Source organism: Carettochelys insculpta, chromosome 6, assembly GCF_033958435.1.
Source record: "Carettochelys insculpta isolate YL-2023 chromosome 6, ASM3395843v1, whole genome shotgun sequence".
NCBI classification, from domain to species: Eukaryota; Metazoa; Chordata; order Testudines; family Carettochelyidae; genus Carettochelys; species Carettochelys insculpta.
The window spans coordinates 126189151-126213015 of record NC_134142.1 but is presented as its reverse complement, the minus strand read 5'-3'; the positions used below and the strand labels follow the sequence as shown (position 1 = coordinate 126213015).

Below are 23865 nucleotides of genomic sequence, written 5' to 3'. Positions count from 1 at the left end.
GGGCGCGGGGGCTGACGGGAGGCGCGGCGGGGAACAAGGGGCGCGGGGGCTGACGGGAGGCGCGGCCGGGACAAGGGGCGCGGGGGCTGACGGGAGGCGCGGCGGGGGACAAGGGGCGCGGGGGCTGACGGGAGGCGCGGCGGGACACAAGGGGCGCGGGGGCTGACGGGAGGCGCGGCCGGGACAAGGGGCGCGGGGGCTGACGGGAGGCGCGGCGGGGAACAAGGGGCGCGGGGGCTGACGGGAGGCGCGGCGGGGAACAAGGGGCGCGGGGGCTGACGGGAGGCGCGGCCGGGACAAGAGGCGCGGGGGCTGACGGGAGGCGCGGCGGGGAACAAGGGCGCGGGGGCTGACGGGAGCCGGCGGCGATGAACGGGGCCGAGGCAGAGTCGGGCGGCTACAAGCGGCGCTACCGGGCCCTGAAGCGGCGCCTCAAGCTGCTGATCTACGTGAGGGGGCGCGGCGGGGCGGGGGGTGGAACGGTGTTGGCGGCGGGGGAGGGGAGACTGGCGGGGCGGGGCGGGGCGGGGGGTGGAACGGTGTTGGCGGCGGGGGAGGGGAGACTGGCGGTGGCGGGGGGCCCTCCCCCCTCCCCCCTCCCCCCTCCCCGACCGGCCCCTTCCCCCCCAGGAGCAGGAGTGTTTCCAGGAGGAGCTGCGCAAGGCCCAGAGGAAGCTGCTGAAGGTGTCACGTGATAAAAGGTGGCTCGGAGGGGGGAGGGGCTCGGGCGCGGCGGCGGGGGGGGTCCCCTGCGGTTTCCGTGTCTCTGACTCGCTCCCTTGACCCTCAGTTTCCTGCTGGACCGGCTGCTGCGGTACGAGACCGTGGACGAGGAGTCCTCAGGTGCTTGGGAGGGTGCTGAGGGGTCGGGGGGCGGTCAAGGAGCAGTTGGGGGGTCATGGGGCATGTTGGGGTTGGGGGGTCACGGGGCAGGTCAGGAGGCATTTCAGGGGCAGTTGGGGGGGCTGGGGGGTCATGGGGCCGTCTGGGGCTTGGGGGCGGTCTGGGGGGTCGGGGGTTCATGGGGCAAGTCAGGGGGCAGTTCAGGGGGCAGTTGGAGGCACTGGCAGAATCAAGGTTTTGCTGTTGCCTTCCTTCCTTAACCCCTTCCTCCCCCAGACTCAGAGGCTACAGCATCTTCAGAGAACAGCGATGGGGAGGGGCCCAAGAGCGCGGAGTTGCCACCACTGAAGAGGTGAGTGTTTGCTCAGGCCGGGGCAGCGGGGGCCACAGCCGCCCTGGGGAGCCGCAGGTCGAATGGGGGCCGGGCCGGGGCAGCGGGGGCCACGGCCGCCCTGGGGAGCCGCGGGTCGAACGGGGGCCGGGCCGGGGCAGCGGGGGCCACGGCCGCCCTGGGGAGCCGCGGGTCGAGCGGGGGCCGGGCCGGGGCAGCGGGGGCCACGGCCGCCCTGGGGGGGCCGCGGGTCGAACGGGGGCCGGGCCGGGGAAGCAGGGGCCACGGCCGCCCTGGGGGGGCTGCGGGTCGAACGGGGGCCGGGCCAGCGGGGGACGTGGCCGCCTGGCTTCAGGGCGTTCCTGCCTTTGTCTCTCCTCACAGGAAGCGGAGCCCTCCGCTTGGCGGAGCCTCATCCCCCTCATCCTCGGGCCTTTCTCTGCCCGTGGCTTCGGGCTTCCCCCTGCCGGGCTCCGGGGCACCCTCCCCCTACCTCAGCTCGGTGAGTGACCCTTCTCCCTGGGCACGGGCTGGTACAGCCGCCAGCTGGTGACACGGTCGACTCAGCCCTGGTGAGCTCTGTGCCCACTGTGGCTTCGGGGACAGGACGCCACCCTCGGGCTTTGGCGGGGGGCGGCTGTTGGGGGTGGCCGTGGAAAACCGGGAGTGTCTCACACGTTTGTTACCCCCACAGCTGGCTTCCCCCCCTTACAGCCCATTCCCCTCCGAGTACCTGGCACCAGAGCCCTGCGCCCCCCGCCCCGACCGCACCCGCCCCGAGCGACGGGCCAAGGGTACCCGCAAGCTAAAGGTACTGGTACTGCCTGGGGCTGTGGCATGGGAGCAGTGGGGGGCACAGGAGGGGTGCTGGGAAGGGGGCATGGGGGCTCTGGCTGGGCTGTGCGGGGCCACAAGGCGTTCCAGGGTGGAGGGTTCAGGCCAGGTGGGGGGTTGTGGGCTGTGCTCTCTCGCTGCCTTTTTTCTCTCTCCCTTACAGATGTCCCTGCCGCCGGCCGCCCCTCCCGACTGCTCGGTGGTGGCGGGTCTCCCCTTCTCTTCGGCCCGCGGGGGGCCCCTGGCGCCCCTCCCCTCTAAGCTCCCTCCCCCCACCATTCTCAGCACGGTGCCCCAGCAGATGTTCAGCGACGCAGGGGAGGGGAGCGGCGAAGACCCCTTGGACGGGGATGATGAGCTGGTCATCGATATCCCAGAGTAGCGGGGCCAGGGCCAGGCCCGGGGCCAGGGCCATCCCAATGGACATCCGCACGCGCCAATAAAGGGGCTGTGGGAAGCTAATAAACAGGGAGTCCCGAGCTCCGCCCCCAGCCACAGCCAGTGGGGACTGGGGGGTCGGCAAACCCTGTGGGGATGCGGGGGTGGGGGGCAAGCTCTGCCCTAGCCACAGCCAGCAGGGACTGGGGGGTCGGCAAACCCTGTGGGGATCGGGGGGGGGGCAAGCTCTGCCCTAGCCGCAGCCAGCAGGGACTGGGGGGTCGGCAAACCCCGTGGGGATGGGGGGGGGCGCGCTCTGCCCCAGCTGCAGCCAGGAGGGACTGGGGGTTGGCGAACCCCTTGGGGATGTGGGGGAGGGGCGAGCTCTGCCCCAGCCGCAGCCAGCAGGGACTGGGGGTTGGCGAACCCCTTGGGGATGTGAGTTGGGGGCTGAGCTGTGCCCCAGCCGCAGCCAGGAGGGACTCACTGAGCAGGGGGGCGAGAAGGTTTATTGGGCGACAGGGACACGGCGCGGTACAGAGGTGTCAGTGCAGCAGGCAGAGAGCGTCCGTCCAACCCGTCCTGGGCCCCCAAGCCTGGGCCCCCCTTTGTGTCGCTCCCTCAGCCCAGGCTAACTGCTCCCCTCCCCCGGGTCCAACTCACCCCGGCCGCGCCCCACCTCCCCCTCTCCTGTTCCCCAGGGCACAAAGGTGTCGCCTGCGGGGCTCCTCCCAGCGCTGTGCTCTAGGGCCGCCCAGTGCCAGGTGGGGACGCTGCTGGGGCACCAGGGGGTAACACCCCCCCCAACTTTGGCCCAGACCGGCTTTCCCAGCCCCACATAACTATCTGGTGGTGGGGTAGTCCCAGCCCTGGGTAGACGTGTAGGAGTCCTTGTGCAAGCTGTAGGGACGGGGGGTGGTTCTGGCCCTGTGTAAACATGCAGCAGTACTTGTGCAAGGCGTGGTGGGGTGGGGGCATCTTCTGGCTGGTGCAAACGTGCAGAAGTCCTTGTGCAAGGTGTAGGGACGGGGTCCTCCTGGCCCTGAGTAAACGTGCAGGAGTCCTTGTGCAAGGCACAGGGGGCTGGGGGCACCTCCTGGCCCCATGTAAACATGCAGGAATCCTTGTGCAAGGTGTGGCAGGGTGGGGGCACTTTGTGGCTGGTGTAAACATGCGGGAGTCCTTGTGCAAGGCGTGGCGGCTCCTGACTGGCGTAAATGTGTGGGAGTCTTTGCACAAGGTGTGGGGGGGGGGCTCCTGGCTGCTGTAAGCATGCAGGAGCCCTTGTGCAAGGCGTGGCAGGAGGCTCCTGGCCGGTGCAGTGGGCGGGAGTGTTCGTGCAAGGTGTGGCGGGGGGCTCCTGGCCGGTGCAGCGGGCGGGAGTGTTCGTGCAAGGCGTGGCAGGAGGCTCCTGGCCGGTGCAGTGGGCGGGAGTGTTCGTGCAAGGCGTGGCGGGGGGCTCCTGGCCGGTGCAGCGGGCGGGAGTGTTCGTGCAAGGCGTGGCGGGGGGCTCCTGGCCGGTGCAGCAGGCGGGAGTGTTCGTGCAAGGCGTGGCAGGAGGCTCCTGGCCGGTGCAGCGGGCGGGAGTGTTCGTGCAAGGTGTGGCGGGAGTCCTCGTGCAAGGCGTGGCAGGAGGCTCCTGGCTGGTGCAGCGGGCGGGAGTCCTCGTGCAAGGCGTGGCAGGAGGCTCCTGGCCGGTGCAGCGGGCGGGAGTCCTCGTGCAAGGCGTGGCGGGGGGCTCAGGGGCCGCCAGCGGGGAGCCGGTTGCTCAGCGTTTGCCAGTGCTCCCAGCGCCGGTCCGGGCCCTGCAGGCACCACAGCCAGTGCAGCCGCTGCTCGCCGCTGCTGCCCGCACCCAGCACGGTGCCGCCTGCGGGGGGAGGTGTTAGGGAGGGGCCTGGCTGCATGTCCTGCCCCCTAGCGCCAGTGCCCCAGCCTGTCCCAGAGTGCCCCATACCCTGCCCCCTAGCGCCAGTGCCCCAGCCTGTCCCACGGTGCCCCATACCCTGCCCCCTAGGGCCGGCGCCCCAGCCTGCCCCACAGTGCCCTGTACCCCGCCCCCTAGTGCCAGTGCCCCAGTCTCCCGTGGACCCCTACCCAGCACCTCATGGTCGCACAGAGCTCCGTGTGGGGGCTGGCTGGGCCCCTTAACCCTAGTGCACCGGCTTGCCCCACAGTGCCCTGGGTGGACCCTCACCAATGAAGTCGTTGGATTTGCCCAGGTCGTAGTCCCACACGGTGATCTCCAGTGACCGCCAGGCCAGCTCCGCCTGCGCCACTTCGTAGAAGAATTCCTGGGGGGCAGGGAGGAGGGGTCAGGCTGGGACCCCCTCACCAACACCCCCCGGTCAGGCCCGGCCACGCCCCTACGCCCGGCCACGCCCTTAGCTCTGCCCCGGCACCTCATTGTACTCGGGGTTCAGCGTTTTCTTCTTCACGCTCGTTTTGTGCTTCGACTTTTTCTCCACGTCTGGTTTGAGGTACCTGCTCCCAGAGACACAGTGTGAACCCAGGAGTCCCGCCCTCCTCTGCACCCCCCCCCCCCCAGAGACACAGTGTGAACCCAGGAGTCCCGCCCTCCTCTGCACGCCCCCCCCCCCGAGACACAGTGTGAACCCAGGAGTCCCGCCCTCCTCTGCCCCCCCCCCCCCCCCCAGAGACACCGCATGAACTCAGGAGTCCTGCCCTCCTCTGCCCCCCCGCCCCCCAGACACAGTGTGAACCCAGGAGTCCTGCCCTCCTCTGCCCCCCCCAGACACTGTGAACCCAGGAGTCCTGCCCTCCTCTGCCCCCCCCAGAGACACCGCATGAACTCAGGAGTCCTGCCCTCCTCTGCCCCCCCACCCCCCAGACACAGTGTGAACCCAGGAGTCCTGCCCTCCTCGAGACACAGCGTGAACCCAGGAGTCCTGCCCCCCCTGTCCCCCCCCCGAGCCACAGCGTGAACCCAGGAGTCCTGCCCCCTGACTGCCCCCCCAGAGACACCACATGAACCCAGGAGCCCTGCCCCCGAGTGACCCCCCAGAGACAGTGTGAACCCAGGAGTCCTGCCCCCCGACCATCCCCCTCCCCCACCCTCGAGGGAACCCAGAAGTCCTGCAGTTTACAGTTGTCCCTCTGGGTTTGATGTCAGGCCCCTGCTGAGCCCCCGACTTTCACCCACCCCCTCCCTCTGTCCCAGCCCCCACCTGGCAGTCCCAGCCCCAGCCCCAGCCCCCGAGCAGGGCTCACAGTTTGACGTAGGGATCGGAGTAGCCGTTCACGTCCATGGCAGCCAGGTGGGCACAACGCAGGATCTCCACCCGCAGCCCCTGGTGCTCAGAGCTGTACGTCAGCGCCAGCAGGATCCGGCCCCGCTCCTCCATCGCCCACTGCTCTGCCTGCTCCAGCTGGTGGGGGGAGGGGTCTCTGCTCTGCCACGCTGCCGCTGGCAGAAAGGACCTAGGCGTCCGGTACGGCTCCCCAGGGGCCCCGGCACTCCCAGGGGCTGGCCTGGTGGTGGGACTCAGGTGTCTGGGGGGGGGCACGCCTAGAGCCTGAGAAAAAGGCGGGGGATCCAGGCGTCCGGGATGGCTCCCTGGGGCCCTGGCACTCCCAGGGGCTGGCCTGGTGGTGGGACTCAGGTGTCGGGGGTGGGGCACGCCTAGAGCCTGAGAAAAAGGCGGGGGACCCAGGCATCCGGGATGGCTCCCCAGGGGCCCCTTGACTCTCCCCAAGGCCAGGTGGGGGAATGGGACCCAGGTGTCCGGGGAAGGGATCCTACCTCTCGGAGGTAGCAGGAGATTCCGCGCAAGGCAGCCGATGTGGAGGAGGGGGAGGCCGGCTGTCGGGAGGGACACCAGGTTAGTGGGACCGTCGCAACCAGCCACAGTCCATGGGGCGGGGTGGGGCTGGGCTGAGGCCAGTCAGGTCCCGGGGCCCCTCAGGAGCTGAGCTGCAGGATGAGGCCGCTTTGTCGGGGGGGCACAGATGCTCCAGGCCCACATTCCTTTCTGGCTGCTACGGACCAGCCTGGCCACCCCTCCGGCCCTGCTCGCCCCTGGATGTGCTGCGCACGGCACCTGGCCAGAGGGGTCATTGTAGCAGAGCTCTGACCCTGACCCTGGCCCTGCCCCCCCACACATCTGGGGCGTGGAGGGCAGGCCTATTGCTAGGGCACATCTGGTTCCCAGGAACAGCCACATCTAGGGACATTGGCCAAGTTCTGCGTGGCTCACCAGACATGCGCAAGATGATCGGGGGGGCACTTACATGTGAAACATCTGGCAAGTTCCCCAGGTCATAGCTGGACTATCCCTGGGAACATCTGGTGGGGGGGGGGTGCAGTGCTGGGTGCTAGCTGGAGAGTCCTGGGGACCCTCTGGTACCAGGGTGTGTGGAGCTCCTGGTTACATTTGCTCCTTGGGAACCAGCTGCTTAAGCCCTTTGCATTAAAGCCTCATGAACAGCTGGAAAAGAGCCAGGACCCAGGCACAGTGCCTGGTCACAGCTGGAGGAGCTGGACGGGGGCGGGGGGGGGTTGTACCAGGGTGCATTGGGCTGGGGGCTCACCAGGAGCTGGGGTTCCAGGCAGATACTGAAATGCTTCTTCTGGGCAGGTTTGAGGCGTCGCAGTGGCACTCGTGTCTCCCCAATGAACTCGTTATGGGTCAGCTTGTCCTCGTCACACACTGAGATCCTGGGAGGGGGACAGGGCTCAATGGGGCTGTGGGTCAGGGAGCTGGGGGGTACTGGCAGGGCTGGGGAAGGGGCTGGCAGTCAGGAATGAGGCACTGGGACATTACTGGAGTTTTAGATTAAATATGAAACCGTTTCTGTGACCTCCGCGCGAGGGGGCCCCAGGCCTGGCGCCAGGTGGGCCGAGCGAGGGGTCTGACCAACGCCGGGGAGTCGCTCAAGCCGTTTGCTGTGTGTCTCTGCCGTGTTTGGGTGGGAAGCCACAGGGACCGGCTGTGTCCCTGCAGGAGGAGGGTTTCCAGCGCAGATTCCCAGGGGTAGGTGGGGCTCCTCCCAGCTGGGAAGATGGGCTAGACAGAGACCCAGAGCTCAGTCCACGGCTCGGGAATTTGGCTGGGACGTGGCATCTGGGATCCTGCCAAGGGCACAGTGCCCCACCGGGGAAGGCCGGGTGACCCGATCAGGTGGTTCTCCATTCAGCACATGCCCAAGGCAGAGAACTCCCCTCCACGAGGCAGGTCCCGAAAGATGGCCCTGGCTGTGGCCATCTTTGTCCTTCTGTCCTCAGACCCCTGCCCTCAGCCTGGCTCTGGGGGCAGCTGGCAAGGACACCTCTGCTGTGAGCTAAGCCTGTGTGGATGGGGCCCTGTCCCCCAGGGAGGTGTCTGCAGAGACTTTCCAGAGAGCAGCTTCTGCCGTTGGCTGTGGCCTGCACCAAGAGCTTTGACGGACGGCTGTAATTTAACCACTTCACCAATATCTCTCGCGCCCTGTTCTTTCCTTGTCAATAAACCTTTGGCTGTTAGCGTCTGAAGGCCTGGCCCAGCGTGGTGATTGGGCTCAGGCCCAACTCCACATTGACCTGGGACTGGGGCTGGAGGGATCTGTGTGGAGTTGGTGCTGTAGCTGAGTGGGGGGTTGTCGGTCTGGGCTGGTGCAGCAGCTGGGAAGTTGTGGGGTTTGCGTGTGTAGCGCTGGCTGGCCAGTGGGGCTGGCAGAGGGAGGAGTGTCTGGCTGGTGGGCTTTGCCCTGGTGAGAAGGAAAGCCCAGCCGGGGCAGGAAGTGGCCCGGGTGTAAGCAATTTGCCAGGACTGGTTCCCTCAGCTGTGCCCAGACCCCCCGGCCTGTTGCAGGAGCCCCTCACCGCAGGGTTCTCCGGGCCATGTCCTCTGCCGTGAGCCCCATGTACATCAGCTCCTCGTTCCACACAGGGTTCAGGGTGTTCCTCTGTGTTCGCGTCTTCAGCTTGTTGGCCTGGGGGGACCAGGAGAAACCAGCGGAGTCGGGGAGGGCCGCTGCACCTGGCATGGCCTGGTGTGCTCCAAAGGCAACCAGCAGAGACCAGTTTGAAGTGGTTTGCATTGGGAAGAGGCGGTGAGGCCCAGGAGCCCCTGAGGTCCGGCTGAGAGTGGGAGGGGCCAGTACAGGCCCCTGAGGACTGACAGGAGCACAGGGGAGGCAGTGGAAAATCATAGGGACCTGTGGGGCCCCCCGCGACTTGGCGCAGAGCCCAGAGCAGCTGAGACTGGTCCCCCAGGTGCGGGTGTGGTGGGCTGTGAAGGGGCACGGAGGTGATGGGGCACAGGGGTCTGAGGGGGTCTGATGTGGTGTGGGGGTGCCGGGGTATACGGGGTGCGGGGGGAGGTGCCGGAGGTCAGGGGAGCATTTACCTTGCAGGCCCCTGGTAGCAGGTGAACTTTGACGTAAGGATCAGCCAGGCCATTAAAATCCATCGGCTTCAGCCCCTGGCGGGAGGAGCAGAGCACAGTCAGTCCCTCCCAAGCCCCCAGCCAGCCTGGTCTGCCCTTCAACACACCAGGCCTGGGCCTCCCACCCCACTGGCTCAGGACGCGCCCCCACTGCATCGGTGGCTCTGCCCCAAACCAGACCACAGCACCCTGCTGGGACGCTCGCCCCAGACTTCCCTCCCAGGGACCTCCCCAGCCCCAAATTCACAGGGCCCAGAGTCGGGAGGTCTGTGGGGGCTGAGGGGCACCGGCAGGGCTGGCGGGGCAGTGGCTGTGGGTCGGGGGTGAGGGGCACCGGCAGGGCTGCGTGGGGGGAGCAGCGTGTGTGGGGGGTGCTGGGGGCAGGGCGGCATGTGGGGGGAGCAGCATCTGGAGGGAGGGGTGCTGCGGGGAGGGGTGACGTGTGGGGGGGTGCTGGGGGAGGGGGGCTGTGTGGGGGGCACTGGGGGAGAGGCGGCATGTGGGGGAGCTGGGGGAGGGGCTGCGTATGGGGGAGCAGCATCTGGAGGGAGGGGTGCTGGAGGCAGGGGCAGCATGTGGGGGCACCGTGGGGGGCAGCATGTGTGGGGATGATGGGGGAGGGGCTGCATATGTGGGGGCACTGGGGGAGGGGGGCGGCGTGTGTGGGAGGTGCTGGGGGAGGGGCAGCGTGTGGGGGAGCAGCATCTGGAGGGGCAGTGTGTGTGGGGGTGCTGGGGAGGGGTGGCATGTGTGGGGGTGCTGGGGGAGGGGCTGTGTGTGGGGAAGGGGTGTCTGGCGGGAGGGGTGCTGGGGGAGGGGCAGCATGTGGGGGTGCTGGGCAGAGCCTGACAAGGAGGGAGGGGCGACGCAAGGGGGAGGGATGTGGGGTACCTTGGCCCGGAGGACGGTGCAGTGCAGGATGCAGCTGTCAGGGTCATAGAGCAGGTCAAATTCCAGGGTCCCCAGAGCTGCTGTGTGAAGAATGCGAAGGAGTCGGGGGGGCAATTTGACACAAGCCCCCCAGCCAGTGCCTCAGCCCAGCCCCCCGCTTGCTGTCAGTGGGCCGCCCCGTCTGCGTGTCCCCGACCCCCGCTCGCTGTCAGTGGGCCGCCCCGTCTGCGTGTCCCCGACCCCCACTCGCTGTCAGTGGGCCTCCCCGTCTGCGTGTCCCCGATCCCCGCTCGCTGTCAGTGGGCCGCCCCGTCTGCCTGTCCCCGACCCCCGCTCGCTGTCAGTGGGCCGCCCCGTCTGCGTGTCCCCGACCCCCGCTCGCTGTCAGTGGGCCGCCCCGTCTGCGTGTCCCCGACCCCCGCTCGCTGTCAGTGGGCCGCCCCGTCTGCGTGTCCCCGATCCCCGCTCGCTGTCAGTGGGCCGCCCCGTCTGCCTGTCCCCGACCCCCGCTCGCTGTCAGTGGGCCGCCCCGTCTGCGTGTCCCCGACCCCCGCTCGCTGTCAGTGGGCCGCCCCGTCTGCGTGTCCCCGACCCCCACTCGCTGTCAGTGGGCTGCCCCGTCTGCGTGTCCCCGATCCCCGCTCGCTGTCAGTGGGCCGCCCCGTCTGCGTGTCCCCGACCCCCGCTCGCTGTCAGTGGGCCGCCCCGTCTGCCTGTCCCCGACCCCCGCTCGCTGTCAGTGGGCCGCCCCATCTGCTTTTCCGTGACCCCCACTCGCTGTCAGTGGGCCGCCCCGTCTGCCTGTCCCCACTCCCACACATCCATCCATCCAGTGATCCCAACTAGCCCTCCCAGTCATCAGTCCCAACACACCACTCTCAGCTCTCTGTCCGTCTGTCCCCACACTCCTAGCTGCCAGCCGTCTGCAGCCAGCCCATCTCTCTCTTCCCCGACCCCCTCAGTCTGTCTATCTATCCCACACCCCCACTATCTATCTCTCTATCTATCCCCACATCCTATCTATCTATCCATCCATCCATCCCCCCACTCCCGCTATCTCTCTCTCTATCTATCCCACCCCCCACCCCCACTATCTATCCATCCATCCATCCCCCCACTCCCGCTATCTCTCTCTCTATCTATCCCACCCCCCACCCCCACTATCTATCTATCCATCCATCCATCCCCCCACTCCCGCTATCTCTCTCTCTATCTATCCCACCCCCCACCCCCACTATCTATCTATCTATCCATCCATCTATTCCCCCCACCCCCGCTATCTATCTATCCATCCATCCCCCCACTCCTGCTATCTATCTCTCTATCTATCCCCCCACCCCCACTATCTATCTATCTGTCCCCACATCCTGCTATCTAGCTATCCATCCATCCATCCCCCCCACCCCCACTATCTATCTATTCCCTCCACCCCCGCTATCTATCTATCCATCCATCTAACCCCCCACCCCCGCTATCCATCTATTTATCTATCTAAGCCCCCACCCCCGCTATCTATCTATCTATCTAAGCCCCCACCCCGCTATCTATCCATCTATCTATTCCCCCACCCCCACTATCTATCCATCTATCTATTCCCCCACTCCCGCTATCTATCCATCTATCCCCACATCCCACTGTCTATCTATTTAGCTATCTATCCATCCATCCCCCCACCCCTGCTATCTATCTTTCCCCCACCCCCGCTATCTATCTATTCATCCATCCCCCCACCCCCACTATCTATCTATCTATCCCCCCACCCCTGCTATCTATCCCCCCACCCCCGCTACCTATCTATCCATCCAACCCCCCACCCCCGCTATCTATCTATCCATCCAACCCCCCACCCCCGCTATCCATCTATTTATCTATCTAAGCCCCCACCCCCGCTATCTATCTATTTATCTATCTAAGCCCCCACCCCGCTATCTATCCATCTATCTATTCCCCCACCCCCACTATCTATCCATCTATCTATTCCCCCACTCCCGCTATCTATCCATCTATCCCCACATCCCACTGTCTATCTATTTAGCTATCTATCCATCCATCCCCCCACCCCTGCTATCTATCTTTCCCCCACCCCCGCTATCTATCTATTCATCCATCCCCCCACCCCCACTATCTATCTATCTATCCCCCCACCCCTGCTATCTATCCCCCCACCCCCGCTACCTATCTATCCCCACATCCCTCTATCTATCGATCCATTCCCCCACCCCCGCTATCTATCTGTCTATCTATCCCACACCCCCACTATCTATCTCTCCCCCCACTCTCACTATCTATCTATCTAACCCCCACCCCTGCTATCTATCTATCTATCCATCCCCACATCCTGCTATCTATCTATCGATCGATCGATCAGTCCCCACACCCTCTCTCTGTCTGTCTATGGCTGGACGTGGCCCCTGGTGCTGGTTCCCACAATTCTGAAGCCTGTGAGGAAGAGGGGTTCGGATGGCTGGGGTAACCCCTCCTTCTCCCTCCAGGTCACCCTCCCCATGTAATCTGGGCTCCAACCCTGAACCTACAGCAATGGCATCAGTCATCCCCCACACCTGGGTCCCACCACCCAGCCCAGTCCCTGGGGCGCTGCTGGGGTCCCGGACACCTGGGTCCCACCACCCAGTCCGGTCCCTGGTGCGCTGATGGGGTCCTGGACGCCTGGGTCCCACCACCCAGCCCAGTCCCTGGGGCGCTGATGGGGTCCTGGACGCCTGGGTCCCACCACCCAGCCCGGTCCCTGGTGCTAATGGGGTCCTGGATGCCTGGGTCCCTCCCTGTCCCACACTTACTGGTGTCATCGGAGTCACAGCTGTCAGTGTCAGGGCCCTGTGCAGGGGGGCCTGGTGTGGGTGGAGCTGGCGGGGGGGTGGGTGGGCGGCAGGGCCCCCCCTCGGGGGTTCGGCGGGGGAAGTAGTCCGAGATCTGATGGATGGGGCGGATGGGGCCCGGGCACACATCGATGGCCATGTGCTCATGGATGGGCACTGGGCGCCTGGCTCCTTCCCAGCCCTGGCCAGACATTCATGTGCCCTGTGGGGGTACCAGGCTGGGGGGTCAATGCGATCCTCAGCCCCCCCACCTCCCTGCCCTGCCCTACAACCCACACCTCTGGCCTCCCTCCTCCTCCGTCCCCCTGCTTCCTGTCCTGCCCCACAGCCTCCTCCTCTGCCCCCCAGTGCTCTTGCCTTGACCCCCATCCCCTTCATCTCCCCCAGCTTCCCCGCCTGCCCCACAACGCCCACCTCCAGCCTCCGCCCCTCCTCCTGCCCCACAGCCTTCCTCCCACAGCACTCTGACGCAGGCTGCAGACCCCAAACCTCCCTCGCCCCCACCCCCGCAGGGTCCGGCTCCCACTCACTTGTGCCCTTCTAGCCAGCAACAGGCTCCTGATGGGATCCTGGTGAGGGGGCGGTGCGGAGCCAGACAGCGCCGGGGCTCAGTTGGGGGGATGATCGGGGGGGGTCAGATGGGGGGAGACAAAACAGACCAAAACATTCACTAACAAAAGCCCCGAAAGGGGCGCGCGGCGGGGGGGCGCGCGGGGGGCGGGGGCAGGACGCCTGGGTTCTCTCCTGCGCGCAAATAAAACGAGTAACAAGAGTTCAGGGCAGGTTCAGCCGTTGCCCGCCCCCCGGGTCCCCCCAGACCGGCCCGCGCCTCGCACCCCCCGCCCCCAGCTCCCCCCGCCCGGCCCGTGCCCCGCCCCCCGGGTCCCCCCCGCCCGGCCCGTGCCCCGCCCCCCCCGGCTCCCCCCGCCCGGCCCGTGCCCCGCACCCCCCCCGCCCCCAGCTCCCCCCGCCCGGCCCGTGCCCCGCACCGCCTCCGGACCGGTCGGGGAACCTTGGGCCCAGGGACCGGACCCGGGAGATTCGGAGATTTCATCTCGCCCCCGCCCCTGTTGCCATGGCAACCCCGAACCTGGTCCGATCCAGCCCAGGAGCTGGTCCCTCCGCTGCGGACAGCCAGTCCGTGAGCGGCGCGCGGGGAGGGGCTCCCGGACGCCTGGGTCCTGTCCCCGCTGCGGGCGGGGCCACGGGGATCTCACTTAGGAACTGGTCCCGCAGCAGCCAATGGCCCGGCCCGGCCCGCGGGTGGGGGCGGACAGCGGGAGGGAATCAAGTCTGGGCCCCCCGACCTGCCCCCCACCTCCCCCGCCCTGAGGTACCCCCCGACCTGACCCCCCACCTCTGAACCCATCACCCCCGAGGTGCTCCCCACTTCCGACCTGCCCCCCACCCCGAGGTACCCCCCCCGAGGTGCCTCCCACCTCCAAACCCATCCCCCCGAGGTGCCCCCACCTCCCCCGCCCTGAGGTACCCCCCAACCTGCACCCCACCTCCAACCCCCATGGTGTCTCCCACTCCTGACCTGCAACCCCCCCAACCACCCTGAGGTGCCCCCAACCTGCACCCTGCCACCCCTCCAGGGGTCCCCCACTCCCGACCTGCAGGCCCCCACCTCCAGCCCCCACCCAGCAGTGCCCCCCACTCCCAGCCAGGGCCCTGGAAGTTTTTTCACCCCACACTTGTGCCAGTGCGGGCTGGTGTTGGGCTAGTACGGACCCAAACACCTGTGCGGAGTCCGGGCACAAGGGACATGAACCCGTGCAGTCAGGTCCCTCCGCTGCCCCTCCAGCTGCCCAGCCTGGATAGGCTCTGGCTGCTTTCCCAGCGGCCGTGCTGTGCCGTGCCATGCTGGGGTGGTGGTGAAGGGCCAGGACATGCCAGCCCCCAGGCGGGGGCAGCTGGCTGGCGAGTGGACGGGGCTGGGCTGGGGCAGGCCCGGAGATGCTCTGGATCATGGTGGGAAGAGCCCCAGGCTGGGCCAGCTGAAAAAGGCAGTGGGCAGGGGCCAGAGCAGCCCCTGAACTGTTCTAGAACGGGGCAGAGCAGAGCAGAGCTGCTCTAGAATGGGGTTCTAGGCGATGCGTTGCCTGAGCACTCTGGGTATGGAGGAGGGGCTGGGAGCGACGACGCCTGGGTTCTCTCCTGTTCAGAGGGTGTCTGTGGCTCCAGATCCCACTTGCTGGGTCTGGCCACTGGGCAAAGGCCTCTGAGACTCACCTGTCCCATTAACACAAACTGGGGCGCCCTCGGCCTGTCTCCTGCACTGCTGGCCTCTGACCATGCTGGGGCTGGGAAGGGGACCCAGGCCTGATGTTCCTTGGAACTCTCTCCAGCTGTGGGCGGGACACAGACCCGCGCACCCCTAGAACAATGCGCCACCGGCCATGGGTGGGCCACAGACCCGCACACCCCTAGAACAATGCGCCACCGGCTGTGGGTGGGCCACAGACCCGCACACCCCTAGAACAATGCGCCACCGGCTGTGGGTGAGACACAGACCCGCACACCCCTAGAACAATGCGCCACCGGCTGTGGGTGAGACACAGACCCGCACACCCCTAGAACAATGCGCCACCGGCTGTGGGTGAGACACAGACCCGCACACCCCTAGAACAATGCGCCACCGGCTGTGGGTGGGACACAGACCCGCACACCCCTAGAACAATGCGCCACCGGCTGTGGGTGGGACACAGACCCGCACACCCCTAGAACAATGCGCCAACGGCCATGGGTGGGCCACAGACCCGCACACCCTTAGAACAATGTGCCACGGGCTGTGGGTGAGACACAGACCTGCACACCCCTAGAACAATGCGCCACCGGCCGTGGGTGGGAGACACAGACCTGCACACCCCTAGAACAATGCGCCACCGGCCGTGGGTGGGAGACACAGACCTGCACACCCCTAGAACAATGCGCCAACGGCCATGGGTGGGAGACACAGACCTGCACACCCCTAGAACAATGTGCCACCAGCCGTGGGTGGGAGACACAGACCCGCACACCCCTAGAACAATGTGCCACCGGCCGTGGGTGGGAGACACAGACCCGCACACCCCTAGAACAATGCGCCACCGGCCGTGGGCACTCTGCTAAGCGGCTGTGTGGCACCTGAACCCCCCGGGGGGCTGCCCACATGCTCCTGGCTGCCCCCTGGGCTTAGCCTCTGCCCCTGCCCCACCTGGGGCTGAGGTGGAAACCCAGGAGCCCTGCTCCAGCCACTAGGCCCCCTCTCCCCAGATAAACCCAGGAGTCCTGAGAGCACCAGGCAGAGGTACCAGGCTGAGCCCAGGTGGAGTACATCACAGGTACAACCCACTACCCAGCCACCGAGACGGAAGCCCGACCAGGCCCTGCCCCCTTCCCTGCCCCCATCCCCCAACTCTGGCCAGGCCTTGCCCCTTCCCCAACAAGGCCCTGCCCCCCCACTTGACTGGCCCCCCCCCAAATCCAGCCAGGCCCTGCCCCAGCCTCCCCACACCCTGACTGAGCCCTGCCCCTACCATGTCTGGGCTCTGCCCCCTTTCCTGACAACCCCTGTGATGGGGTTCAGGGGTCCCCAGGCTCTGCCCCGTCCGCAGGCAGGAGTGACTCTCACTGGCAGGAGAACAGCGGGTTTATTAGCCAACAGGACACAGCGTCGTACAGAGGAGTCAGTGCAGCCGGCAGAGACAGCCAGTCCCATCCAGGCTGGGGAGAGGAGGCCCCGAGGGGCCCCCGGAGCCAGGGCCTGGCCCCCTCCTTTGTCTCTCTCTCTCCCAGCCCAGACTCACTGCTCCCAACTCCCAGTTCCAATTCAAACCCCTCAGGCTCCACCTCCCCCTTTGTCTGCAGCCCAGAGGTTTCACCTGGTCACCAGGTTACCCCAGCAGGAGCCCCTCACCCTCTGTGAGCCCCACACGTACACACATGTATCTCCCACCACATCACCCCCTCCACTCTGGCTGTGCCCTGCCTCTTCCCCTGGCCCTGCCCCTGCCCCTGGCCAGGCCCTTCCCCTTCCCCTTCCCTGATTCCCCACACCCCAACTGGGCCTTGTCCCCTTCCCTGACCCCTCTGTAATCTGTTGGAGGGTCCTGGGCATGGCTGAGGAAATCAATCCAGGGGAAAATCGCTTACATCTGGGCCTTTTACAGCCCAGGCTGGGTTTTCCTTCTCACTAAGTGTGACCAGCCATAACAGCTCCTCTGCCAGCTCCACAGCCAGCCAGAAGCCACACGAGCAAACCCCCAGACTTCCCAGCTACTTCAAAAGCCCAGTCCAACAGCCTCCTACTCAGGCAGGTTTGGTCCTGCCTAGGGCCGGGGGCGGGACATGATGGCTTTTTTAGGTCTCTTCCAGCCCTATTGTTCTATGATTCGAGGTGAGAGGCTCCACGCCGACTCTTCCAGGCCCCAAAGGGTCCAGCCGCATCCCGAGGTCAATATATACTTAGATCTTACCCAAACCCCCACCCTGGGCCGAGTCCTTTACAATCTAACATCTAAAAGTTTATTAATGGAGAAAGAAAGAACAGAGAGAAGATTGTTACCATGATACATCCCATACCCCTGTGATGGAGTGGGGGGAGGGCATGTGCGAGTCAGGCTGGATGTGAGAGACAAGCAGAGCAGCTCCCAGTGGCTAAGGATGACCCTGGGGCTACAACTGGCAGGTAACACCTCTGCCCTGAACAAAGAGGAGGGAGGAGCTGAGCTGGGTTTTGAATCGGGGGCGGCAGTTAGAGGCCAGGGAAAGGGAGAGCTGGAAGGCAGCCAGCCTGAGGAGGGGGAAAGCTACACCCCAGAGGGGCACCCCTTGGGGTCTTCTCCCCAGGACGGGTTGGAAGGACTGTCTCTGGCTGCTGTACTGTCGCTTCTGTGAGAAACTGGGCATCTGTTGCCTAATAAACCTTCTATTGTACCTGCTGAGTAAGAGTCAATCCTAACAGCAGACGGGGTGCAGTGCAGGGGGACCCCTGAACCCCATCACAACCCCAGCTTCAGGGAATCGTCACATAACACTTCTGCTGTAAGTCTCTGCAAACACACCCCGGGGAGTGTGACCCAGGTTACACTGGCTTAGTTCACGGAGACTGGGGAACTGGAACACTAGAACCAAGATGGTCACTACCAGGGTCATCTTACAGTTTTCCATGTGGAGGAGAAAAGTCCTTTCTTCTTCCTGTGGGCCCATGAGGGTGAGAAAGATGGGAAGTCCAAGAACATGGTAGATACGGTTTTGATCAGAGGATGGGCAACATCAGTACAGCAGTGCCGAACTTTCTGAGGAGCAGATGTGGACTGGGACCACGGGCTGCTGGTTGCAAACATGGAGATGGAACTCAAGAGAAAGCACAGGACACAGCTGAGGAAGAGAAAGACGAGGGAGGGGAGGAGAAATGGGGAATTCATACTGAGCAGCACTCGAAGAGACCATCAGGAACGTGGCCACAGAGAAGGACCTAGAGAAGAGAGTCGAAGAAGAGACACCTGAGCAGACTGTTGTGCAAGAAGAGCTGATCAATGAGAAGCAGATTACGCAGGTGACACTGAAGTTGGTCTAAGTGAAGAGAGCGTTGAAGATCAGAAGGGATGTTTCCGAGAGGGCAGAACAGCGGTGGAGAGTGAAGTGCAGCGAGGTCAGGAAAGTGGCCAGGATGGATCAGGCGGAACGGCTAGAGGTGCAGTGCGAAGTTAGAGGGAGGTGTTGCTGCGAGTAGGACCAGGGAAGTGTACAAGATGCTGAGGTATATTAACAGGAAGCGGCAGCTGAAGCAGAGGGCGATGGAAGAAGAGAAGGAGGAGGTGCTCCTGTAGAAGCTCAGTGGTTTGAGCATTGGCTGCTAACCCTTCACGGGGCCATTTGGGATGTGGGGCAAATAGATTAAAAACAAATCTGTTAGGGATGGTGGTAGGTCCTGCTGGGAGGGCAGAGGCCTGGGCTGGACTTGATGACCTGTGACAGTCCCAAACAGTTCTATGAGATGGGAACAGAGGTGTCATCTGTGAGCTCATATTACTACTATGCACTGATGCTACTTAGGGAAGCACAGGCCATCAGGCAATGCAGGCCAGCTACCCAGGGGATAAAATCCCCCCTTCCTCACAGCTGGAGGGTAAGAACTACAGCCCTAATGAGTCAGTTAGGCAATGAGCTGATGATGTTAGTGATGCAGAGACTGAGATCGCAGACAGAACATGGAGCAGCCGAGCAAGCAGGGCTCAGGACAGATAGAAGTACCAGCCAGCAGCTATTGGCACGAAGATCGATAGCGGAGAAAGCTCAACGACAGAACATGAACATCTGCACTTGCTTCGTCGACTGTCAGAAGGCATTTGACAGCAGAGATCAGAAAGTGACTTGGGCGGTGGTGGAGTCGTACGGAGTGCACGGCAGACTGATGCGGTTGTTGAAGGACGTCAGTGACGATGTGGAGGCGGCGGTGAGAATGTGCGGGGAGTTGGGAAGTTGGTTTAGAACGAGTAGAGGTACAAGACAAGGAGATCTGACATCACCGGGTATCTTCATCGCACACCTAGAGAGCCACAGACAAGAGCAAGGAAGAGGGAGAAGGGACGTTGGTGCATGGGATGAGAATTAACAACCTGAGGTTCATGGCTAAGATAGTTATCGCTGAGGAAGATGAGGAGAAGCTCGCGAAAACGGCGCAGGTGCTAAAGGAGGAAGGGAAGTGGTACGGGCTGCTCAGGAACATCGATGAAACGAAAACCGGTGTTTGGAGATAAGGAAATAGGAAGGAAGATCAGTGAAGACGGGATCCAACTGGAGAACGTAGAGAAGCTCTTGTGTCTGGGGAGCAACATAACGTACGTCCTAGGCCAGAAGAAAGAAATAGCAACTAGAACTGCGAAAGTGAGAGCGAGTTCGACGGCGATGGAAAAGATCGGGAGAACCAAAACGATTAGCTTGGGAATGAAGCTGAGCGTCTTGAACAGGTGTGTGTTCAGCAGCGTGTTGTATGGACGTGAGACATGGACGATAACGAAAGATTCGAAGAGAAGGATATTGGCGTTTGAGAGGAGTTGTTATAGGAGGATCCTGAGAATGGGACGGATGCAGAAGGTCCCCAACGAGGAATTCTATAGGAAGATACGGCCAAAAGAGAACCTGCTGCAGAAGGTTGTACAACACAAGTTACAGCTATTCGGGCGAGTTTGCAGAATGAACGAGGAAGGAAAAACAAGGCCGTGGTATGGATGGGTGGAATAGGAGAGGCAGACCCCGCAGAGAATGGGTGGGTGATGTAGTAGATTGGTGCGGAGCTAGTCTGCAGAAACCAAGCCACTCTGCACTGGACAGGGACAGATGGCAGGAAATGGCGAGGGAGGCAGCGGACACCCACGGGTGCTGGGCCCACGGTTGATGATGTCACCTGACCCACATGAGCTGTTGTGGCAAACTGCCATTGGTCACAGAGTTTGCCAGCACGTCCCAGTCCATGGACTTCACAGGTGGGATGGATATCCCATAGCTCAGCCCGGTCCTTGACCAGTCAGGCTGCTGTGGAGAGCAAGTTCCCGGTTCCTGGGCCACGGGTTTGACGCCTGAGCCTTTGTTTAGTCCCACGTCCTGGCTGGGGAGGATGTTGCACCTCCTCTGGGGGTGGTCTCAGCACTCAACATTGCGAGAACAGCTCCAGCGCCGATACCCGGAACGCCGCACACCGGCCCGGCCAGACTCGGCACCTCCAGCTTCATCTAACGCCTCCCATGGCCCCCCCGCAACGAGAATCGGTGCCGCTGTGTACGACGGGAACACCAAGGGCTTCCCACGTCCACCTGAACATCCAGCAACGTCCCCGTCCCTTTTCCGGCCCCCTGCTCCCTCTGGGCCTGGCCAGATCCCTGCCCCCACACCCAGCCGGGCCCTGCCCCCTTCCCGGCCCCCTGCCCCCTTCCCGGCCCCCTGCTCCTCTGGGCCTGGCCAGATCCCTGCCCCCACACCCAGCCGGGCCCTGCCCCTTTGCTCCCCATAACCCAGCGGGACCCTGCCCTTTTGCTTCCCCTGAGCCCAGCCGGGCCCCGCCCCTTTGCTCCCCCCCCTCAACCCAGCTGGCCCCTTCCCTCCTCTGCTGAGCTCCGATGTCCCCTGCAGGGACAGGCCCAGCTGTGTCTGCTCAGACCCTGTGGGGCTGTGGTCGAGATGGACCCGACGCAGGGCCGGGCTGGTCTGGCGTCACCGAGTCCGAGCTCCGGGGTCCAGACAGTCTGACCTTGAAATGCTCTGCCACAAACAGCCTCCACTGCCAGAACCACAGCCTGTCCTGCCCCACACTGCGGCCAACCACAGCCTGTCCTGCCCCACACTGCGGCCAACCACAGCCTGTCCTGCCCCCCACTGCCGCCAACCACAGCCTGTCCTGCCCCCCACTGCCGCCAACCACAGCCTGTCCTGCCCCACACTGCGGCCAACCACAGCCTGTCCTGCCCCACCCCACTGCCGCCAACCACAGCCTGTCCTGCCCCACCCCACTGCCGCCAACCACAGCCTGTCCTGCCCCCCACTGCGGCCAACCACAGCCTGTCCTGCCCCACCCCACTGCCGCCAACCACAGCCTGTCCTGCCCCCCACTGCCGCCAACCACAGCCTGTCCTGCCCCACCCCACTGCCGCCAACCACAGCCTGTCCTGCCCCACACTGCGGCCAACCACAGCCTGTCCTGCCCCACCCCACTGCCGCCAACCACAGCCTGTCCTGCCCCACCCCACTGCGGCCAACCACAGCCTGTCCTGCCCCCCACTGCCGCCAACCACAGCCTGTCCCCCCCACCCCACTGCCACCAACCACAGCCTGTCCTGCCCCCCACTGCCGCCAACCACAGCCTGTCCTGCCCCCCACTGCCGCCAACCACAGCCTGTCCCCCCCACCCCACTGCCGCCAACCACAGCCTGTCCTGCCACCCACTGCCACCAACCACAGCCTGTCCCCCCCCACCCCACTGCCGCCAACCACAGCCTGTCCTGCCCCCCACTGCCGCCAACCACAGCCTGTCCCCCCCACCCCACTGCCACCAACCACAGCCTGTCCTGCCCCCCACTGCCGCCAACCACAGCCTGTCCCCCCCACCCCACTGCCACCAACCACAGCCTGTCCTGCCCCCCACTGCCGCCAACCACAGCCTGTCCCCCCCACCCCACTGCCACCAACCACAGCCTGTCCTGCCACCCACTGCCACCAACCACAGCCTGTCCCCCCCCACCCCACTGCCACCAACCACAGCCTGTCCCCCCCCACCCCACTGCCGCCAACCACAGCCTGTCCTGCCCCACCCCACTGCCGCCAACCACAGCCTGTCCTGCCCCACACTGCCACCAACCACAGCCTGTCCTGCCCCCCACTGCCGCCAACCACAGCCTGTCCTGCCCCACACTGCCGCCAACCACAGCCTGTCCCCCCCACCCCACTGCCACCAACCACAGCCTGTCCTGCCCCCCACTGCCGCCAACCACAGCCTGTCCTGCCCCACACTGCCACCAACCACAGCCTGTCCTGCCCCCCACTGCCGCCAACCACAGCCTGTCCTGCCCCACACTGCCGCCAACCACAGCCTGTCCCCCCCACCCCACTGCCACCAACCACAGCCTGTCCTGCCACCCACTGCCACCAACCACAGCCTGTCCCCCCCCACCCCACTGCCACCAACCACAGCCTGTCCCCCCCACCCCACTGCCGCCAACCACAGCCTGTCCCCCCCACCCCACTGCCGCCAACCACAGCCTGTCCTGCCCCACACTGCCACCAACCACAGCCTGTCCTGCCCCCCACTGCCGCCAACCACAGCCTGTCCTGCCCCACCCCACTGCCGCCAACCACAGCCTGTCCCCCCTGCACCCCACTGCCGCCAACCACAGCCTGTCCTGCCCCACCCCACTGCCACCAACCACAGCCTGTCCCCCCCACCCCACTGCCAGAACCACAGCCTGTCCTGCCCCCCACTGCCGCCAACCACAGCCTGTCCTGCCCCCCACTGCCAACAACCACAGCCTGTCCCCCCCAACCCCACTGCCGCCAACCACAGCCTGTCCTGCCCCCCACTGCCAACAACCACAGCCTGTCCTGCCCCACCCCACTGCCGCCAACCACAGCCTGTCCCCCCCACCCCACTGCCGCCAACCACAGCCTGTCCTGCCCCCACTGCCACCAACCACAGCCTGTCCTGCCCCCCCCACTGCCGCCAACCACAGCCTGTCCCCCCAACCCCACTGCCGCCAACCACAGCCTGTCCTGCCCCCCACTGCCGCCAACCACAGCCTGTCCCCCCCACCCCACTGCCGCCAACCACAGCCTGTCCTGTCCCACCCCACTGCCGCCAACCACAGCCTGTCCCCCCCACCCCACTGCCGCCAACCACAGCCTGTCCTGCCCCACCCCACTGCCACCAACCACAGCCTGTCCTGCCCCCCACTGCCGCCAACCACAGCCTGTCCTGCCCCCCACTGCTGCCAACCACAGCCTGTCCCCTCCACCCCACTGCCGCCAACCACAGCCTGTCCCCTCCACCCCACTGCCGCCAACCACAGCCTGTCCTGCCCCACCCCACTGCCGCCAACCACAGCCTGTCCCCTCCACCCCACTGCCGCCAACCACAGCCTGTCCCCCCAACCCCACTGCCGCCAACCACAGCCTGTCCTGCCCCCCAGTGCCACCAACCACAGCCTGTCCCCCGCAACTCCACTGCCACCAACCACAGCCTGTCCTGCCCCACACTGCCAACAACCACAGCCTGTCCCCCCAAAACCCACTGCCGCCAACCACAGCCTGTCCCCCCCCACCGCCGCCACCCACAGCCTGACCCCCCCACTGCCGCCAACCACAGCCTGTCCCCCCCAACCCCACTGCCGCCAACCACAGCCTGTCCTGCCCCACACTGCCACCAACCACAGCCTGTCCCCCCCCACTGCCGCCACCCACAGCCTGACCCCCCCACTGCCGCCAACCACAGCCTGTCCCCCCACACCCCACTGCCGCCAACCACAGCCTGTCCTGCCCCACACTGCCACCAACCACAGCCTGTCCCCCCCCACCGCCGCCACCCACAGCCTGACCCCCCCACTGCCGCCAACCACAGCCTGTCCCCCCCAACCCCACTGCCGCCAACCACAGCCTGTCCTGCCCCCCACTGCCGCCAACCACAGCCTGTCCTGCCCCACCCCACTGCCGCCAACCACAGCCTGTCCCCCCCACCCCACTGCCTGACCCCACCCACAGCCGGAACCACAGCCTGTCCCCCCCTCACTGCCACCACCCACAGCCGGTCCCCCCAGTGCCGCCAACCACAGCCTGTCCCCCCCACTGCCACCACCAACAGTCTGTCTCCCCCTGCCGCTGCCTCCACCCACAGCCT

The 23865-nt window shown here is 65.4% G+C and overlaps 2 protein-coding genes across 4 annotated transcripts; one reads left to right on the top strand and one right to left on the bottom strand.

Moving 5' to 3' along the window:
* Positions 1–359: 359 nt before the first annotated feature.
* Positions 360–2474, top strand: INO80E (INO80 complex subunit E). 2 transcript variants are annotated; one of them, XM_074998448.1, is made up of 7 exons: positions 360–449; positions 631–684; positions 791–843; positions 1120–1195; positions 1559–1676; positions 1869–1985; positions 2172–2474. In XM_074998448.1, the coding sequence occupies exons 1-7, from the start codon at positions 369–371 to the stop codon at positions 2267–2269; spliced, it is 597 nt and encodes a 198-aa protein (XP_074854549.1). In that variant the 5' UTR covers positions 360–368; the 3' UTR covers positions 2270–2474. The 2 variants fall into 2 exon arrangements, with proteins under 2 accessions (XP_074854549.1, XP_074854548.1); XM_074998447.1 differs by having other exon boundaries at positions 631–701.
* A 304-nt stretch (positions 2475–2778) lies between these two features.
* Positions 2779–13118, bottom strand: DOC2A (double C2 domain alpha). 2 transcript variants are annotated; one of them, XM_074998418.1, is made up of 11 exons: positions 13031–13118; positions 12462–12702; positions 9664–9743; positions 8734–8808; positions 8208–8317; positions 6938–7064; positions 6150–6209; positions 5618–5775; positions 4789–4870; positions 4584–4680; positions 2779–4256 (listed from the first exon to the last, which is right to left on the bottom strand). In XM_074998418.1, exons 2-11 carry the CDS (start codon positions 12691–12693, stop codon positions 4126–4128), a joined length of 1152 nt encoding a protein of 383 aa, XP_074854519.1. In that variant the 5' UTR covers positions 12694–12702; positions 13031–13118; the 3' UTR covers positions 2779–4125. The 2 variants fall into 2 exon arrangements, with proteins under 2 accessions (XP_074854519.1, XP_074854521.1); XM_074998420.1 differs by having other exon boundaries at positions 9664–9740.
* Positions 13119–23865: the final 10747 nt, after the last annotated feature.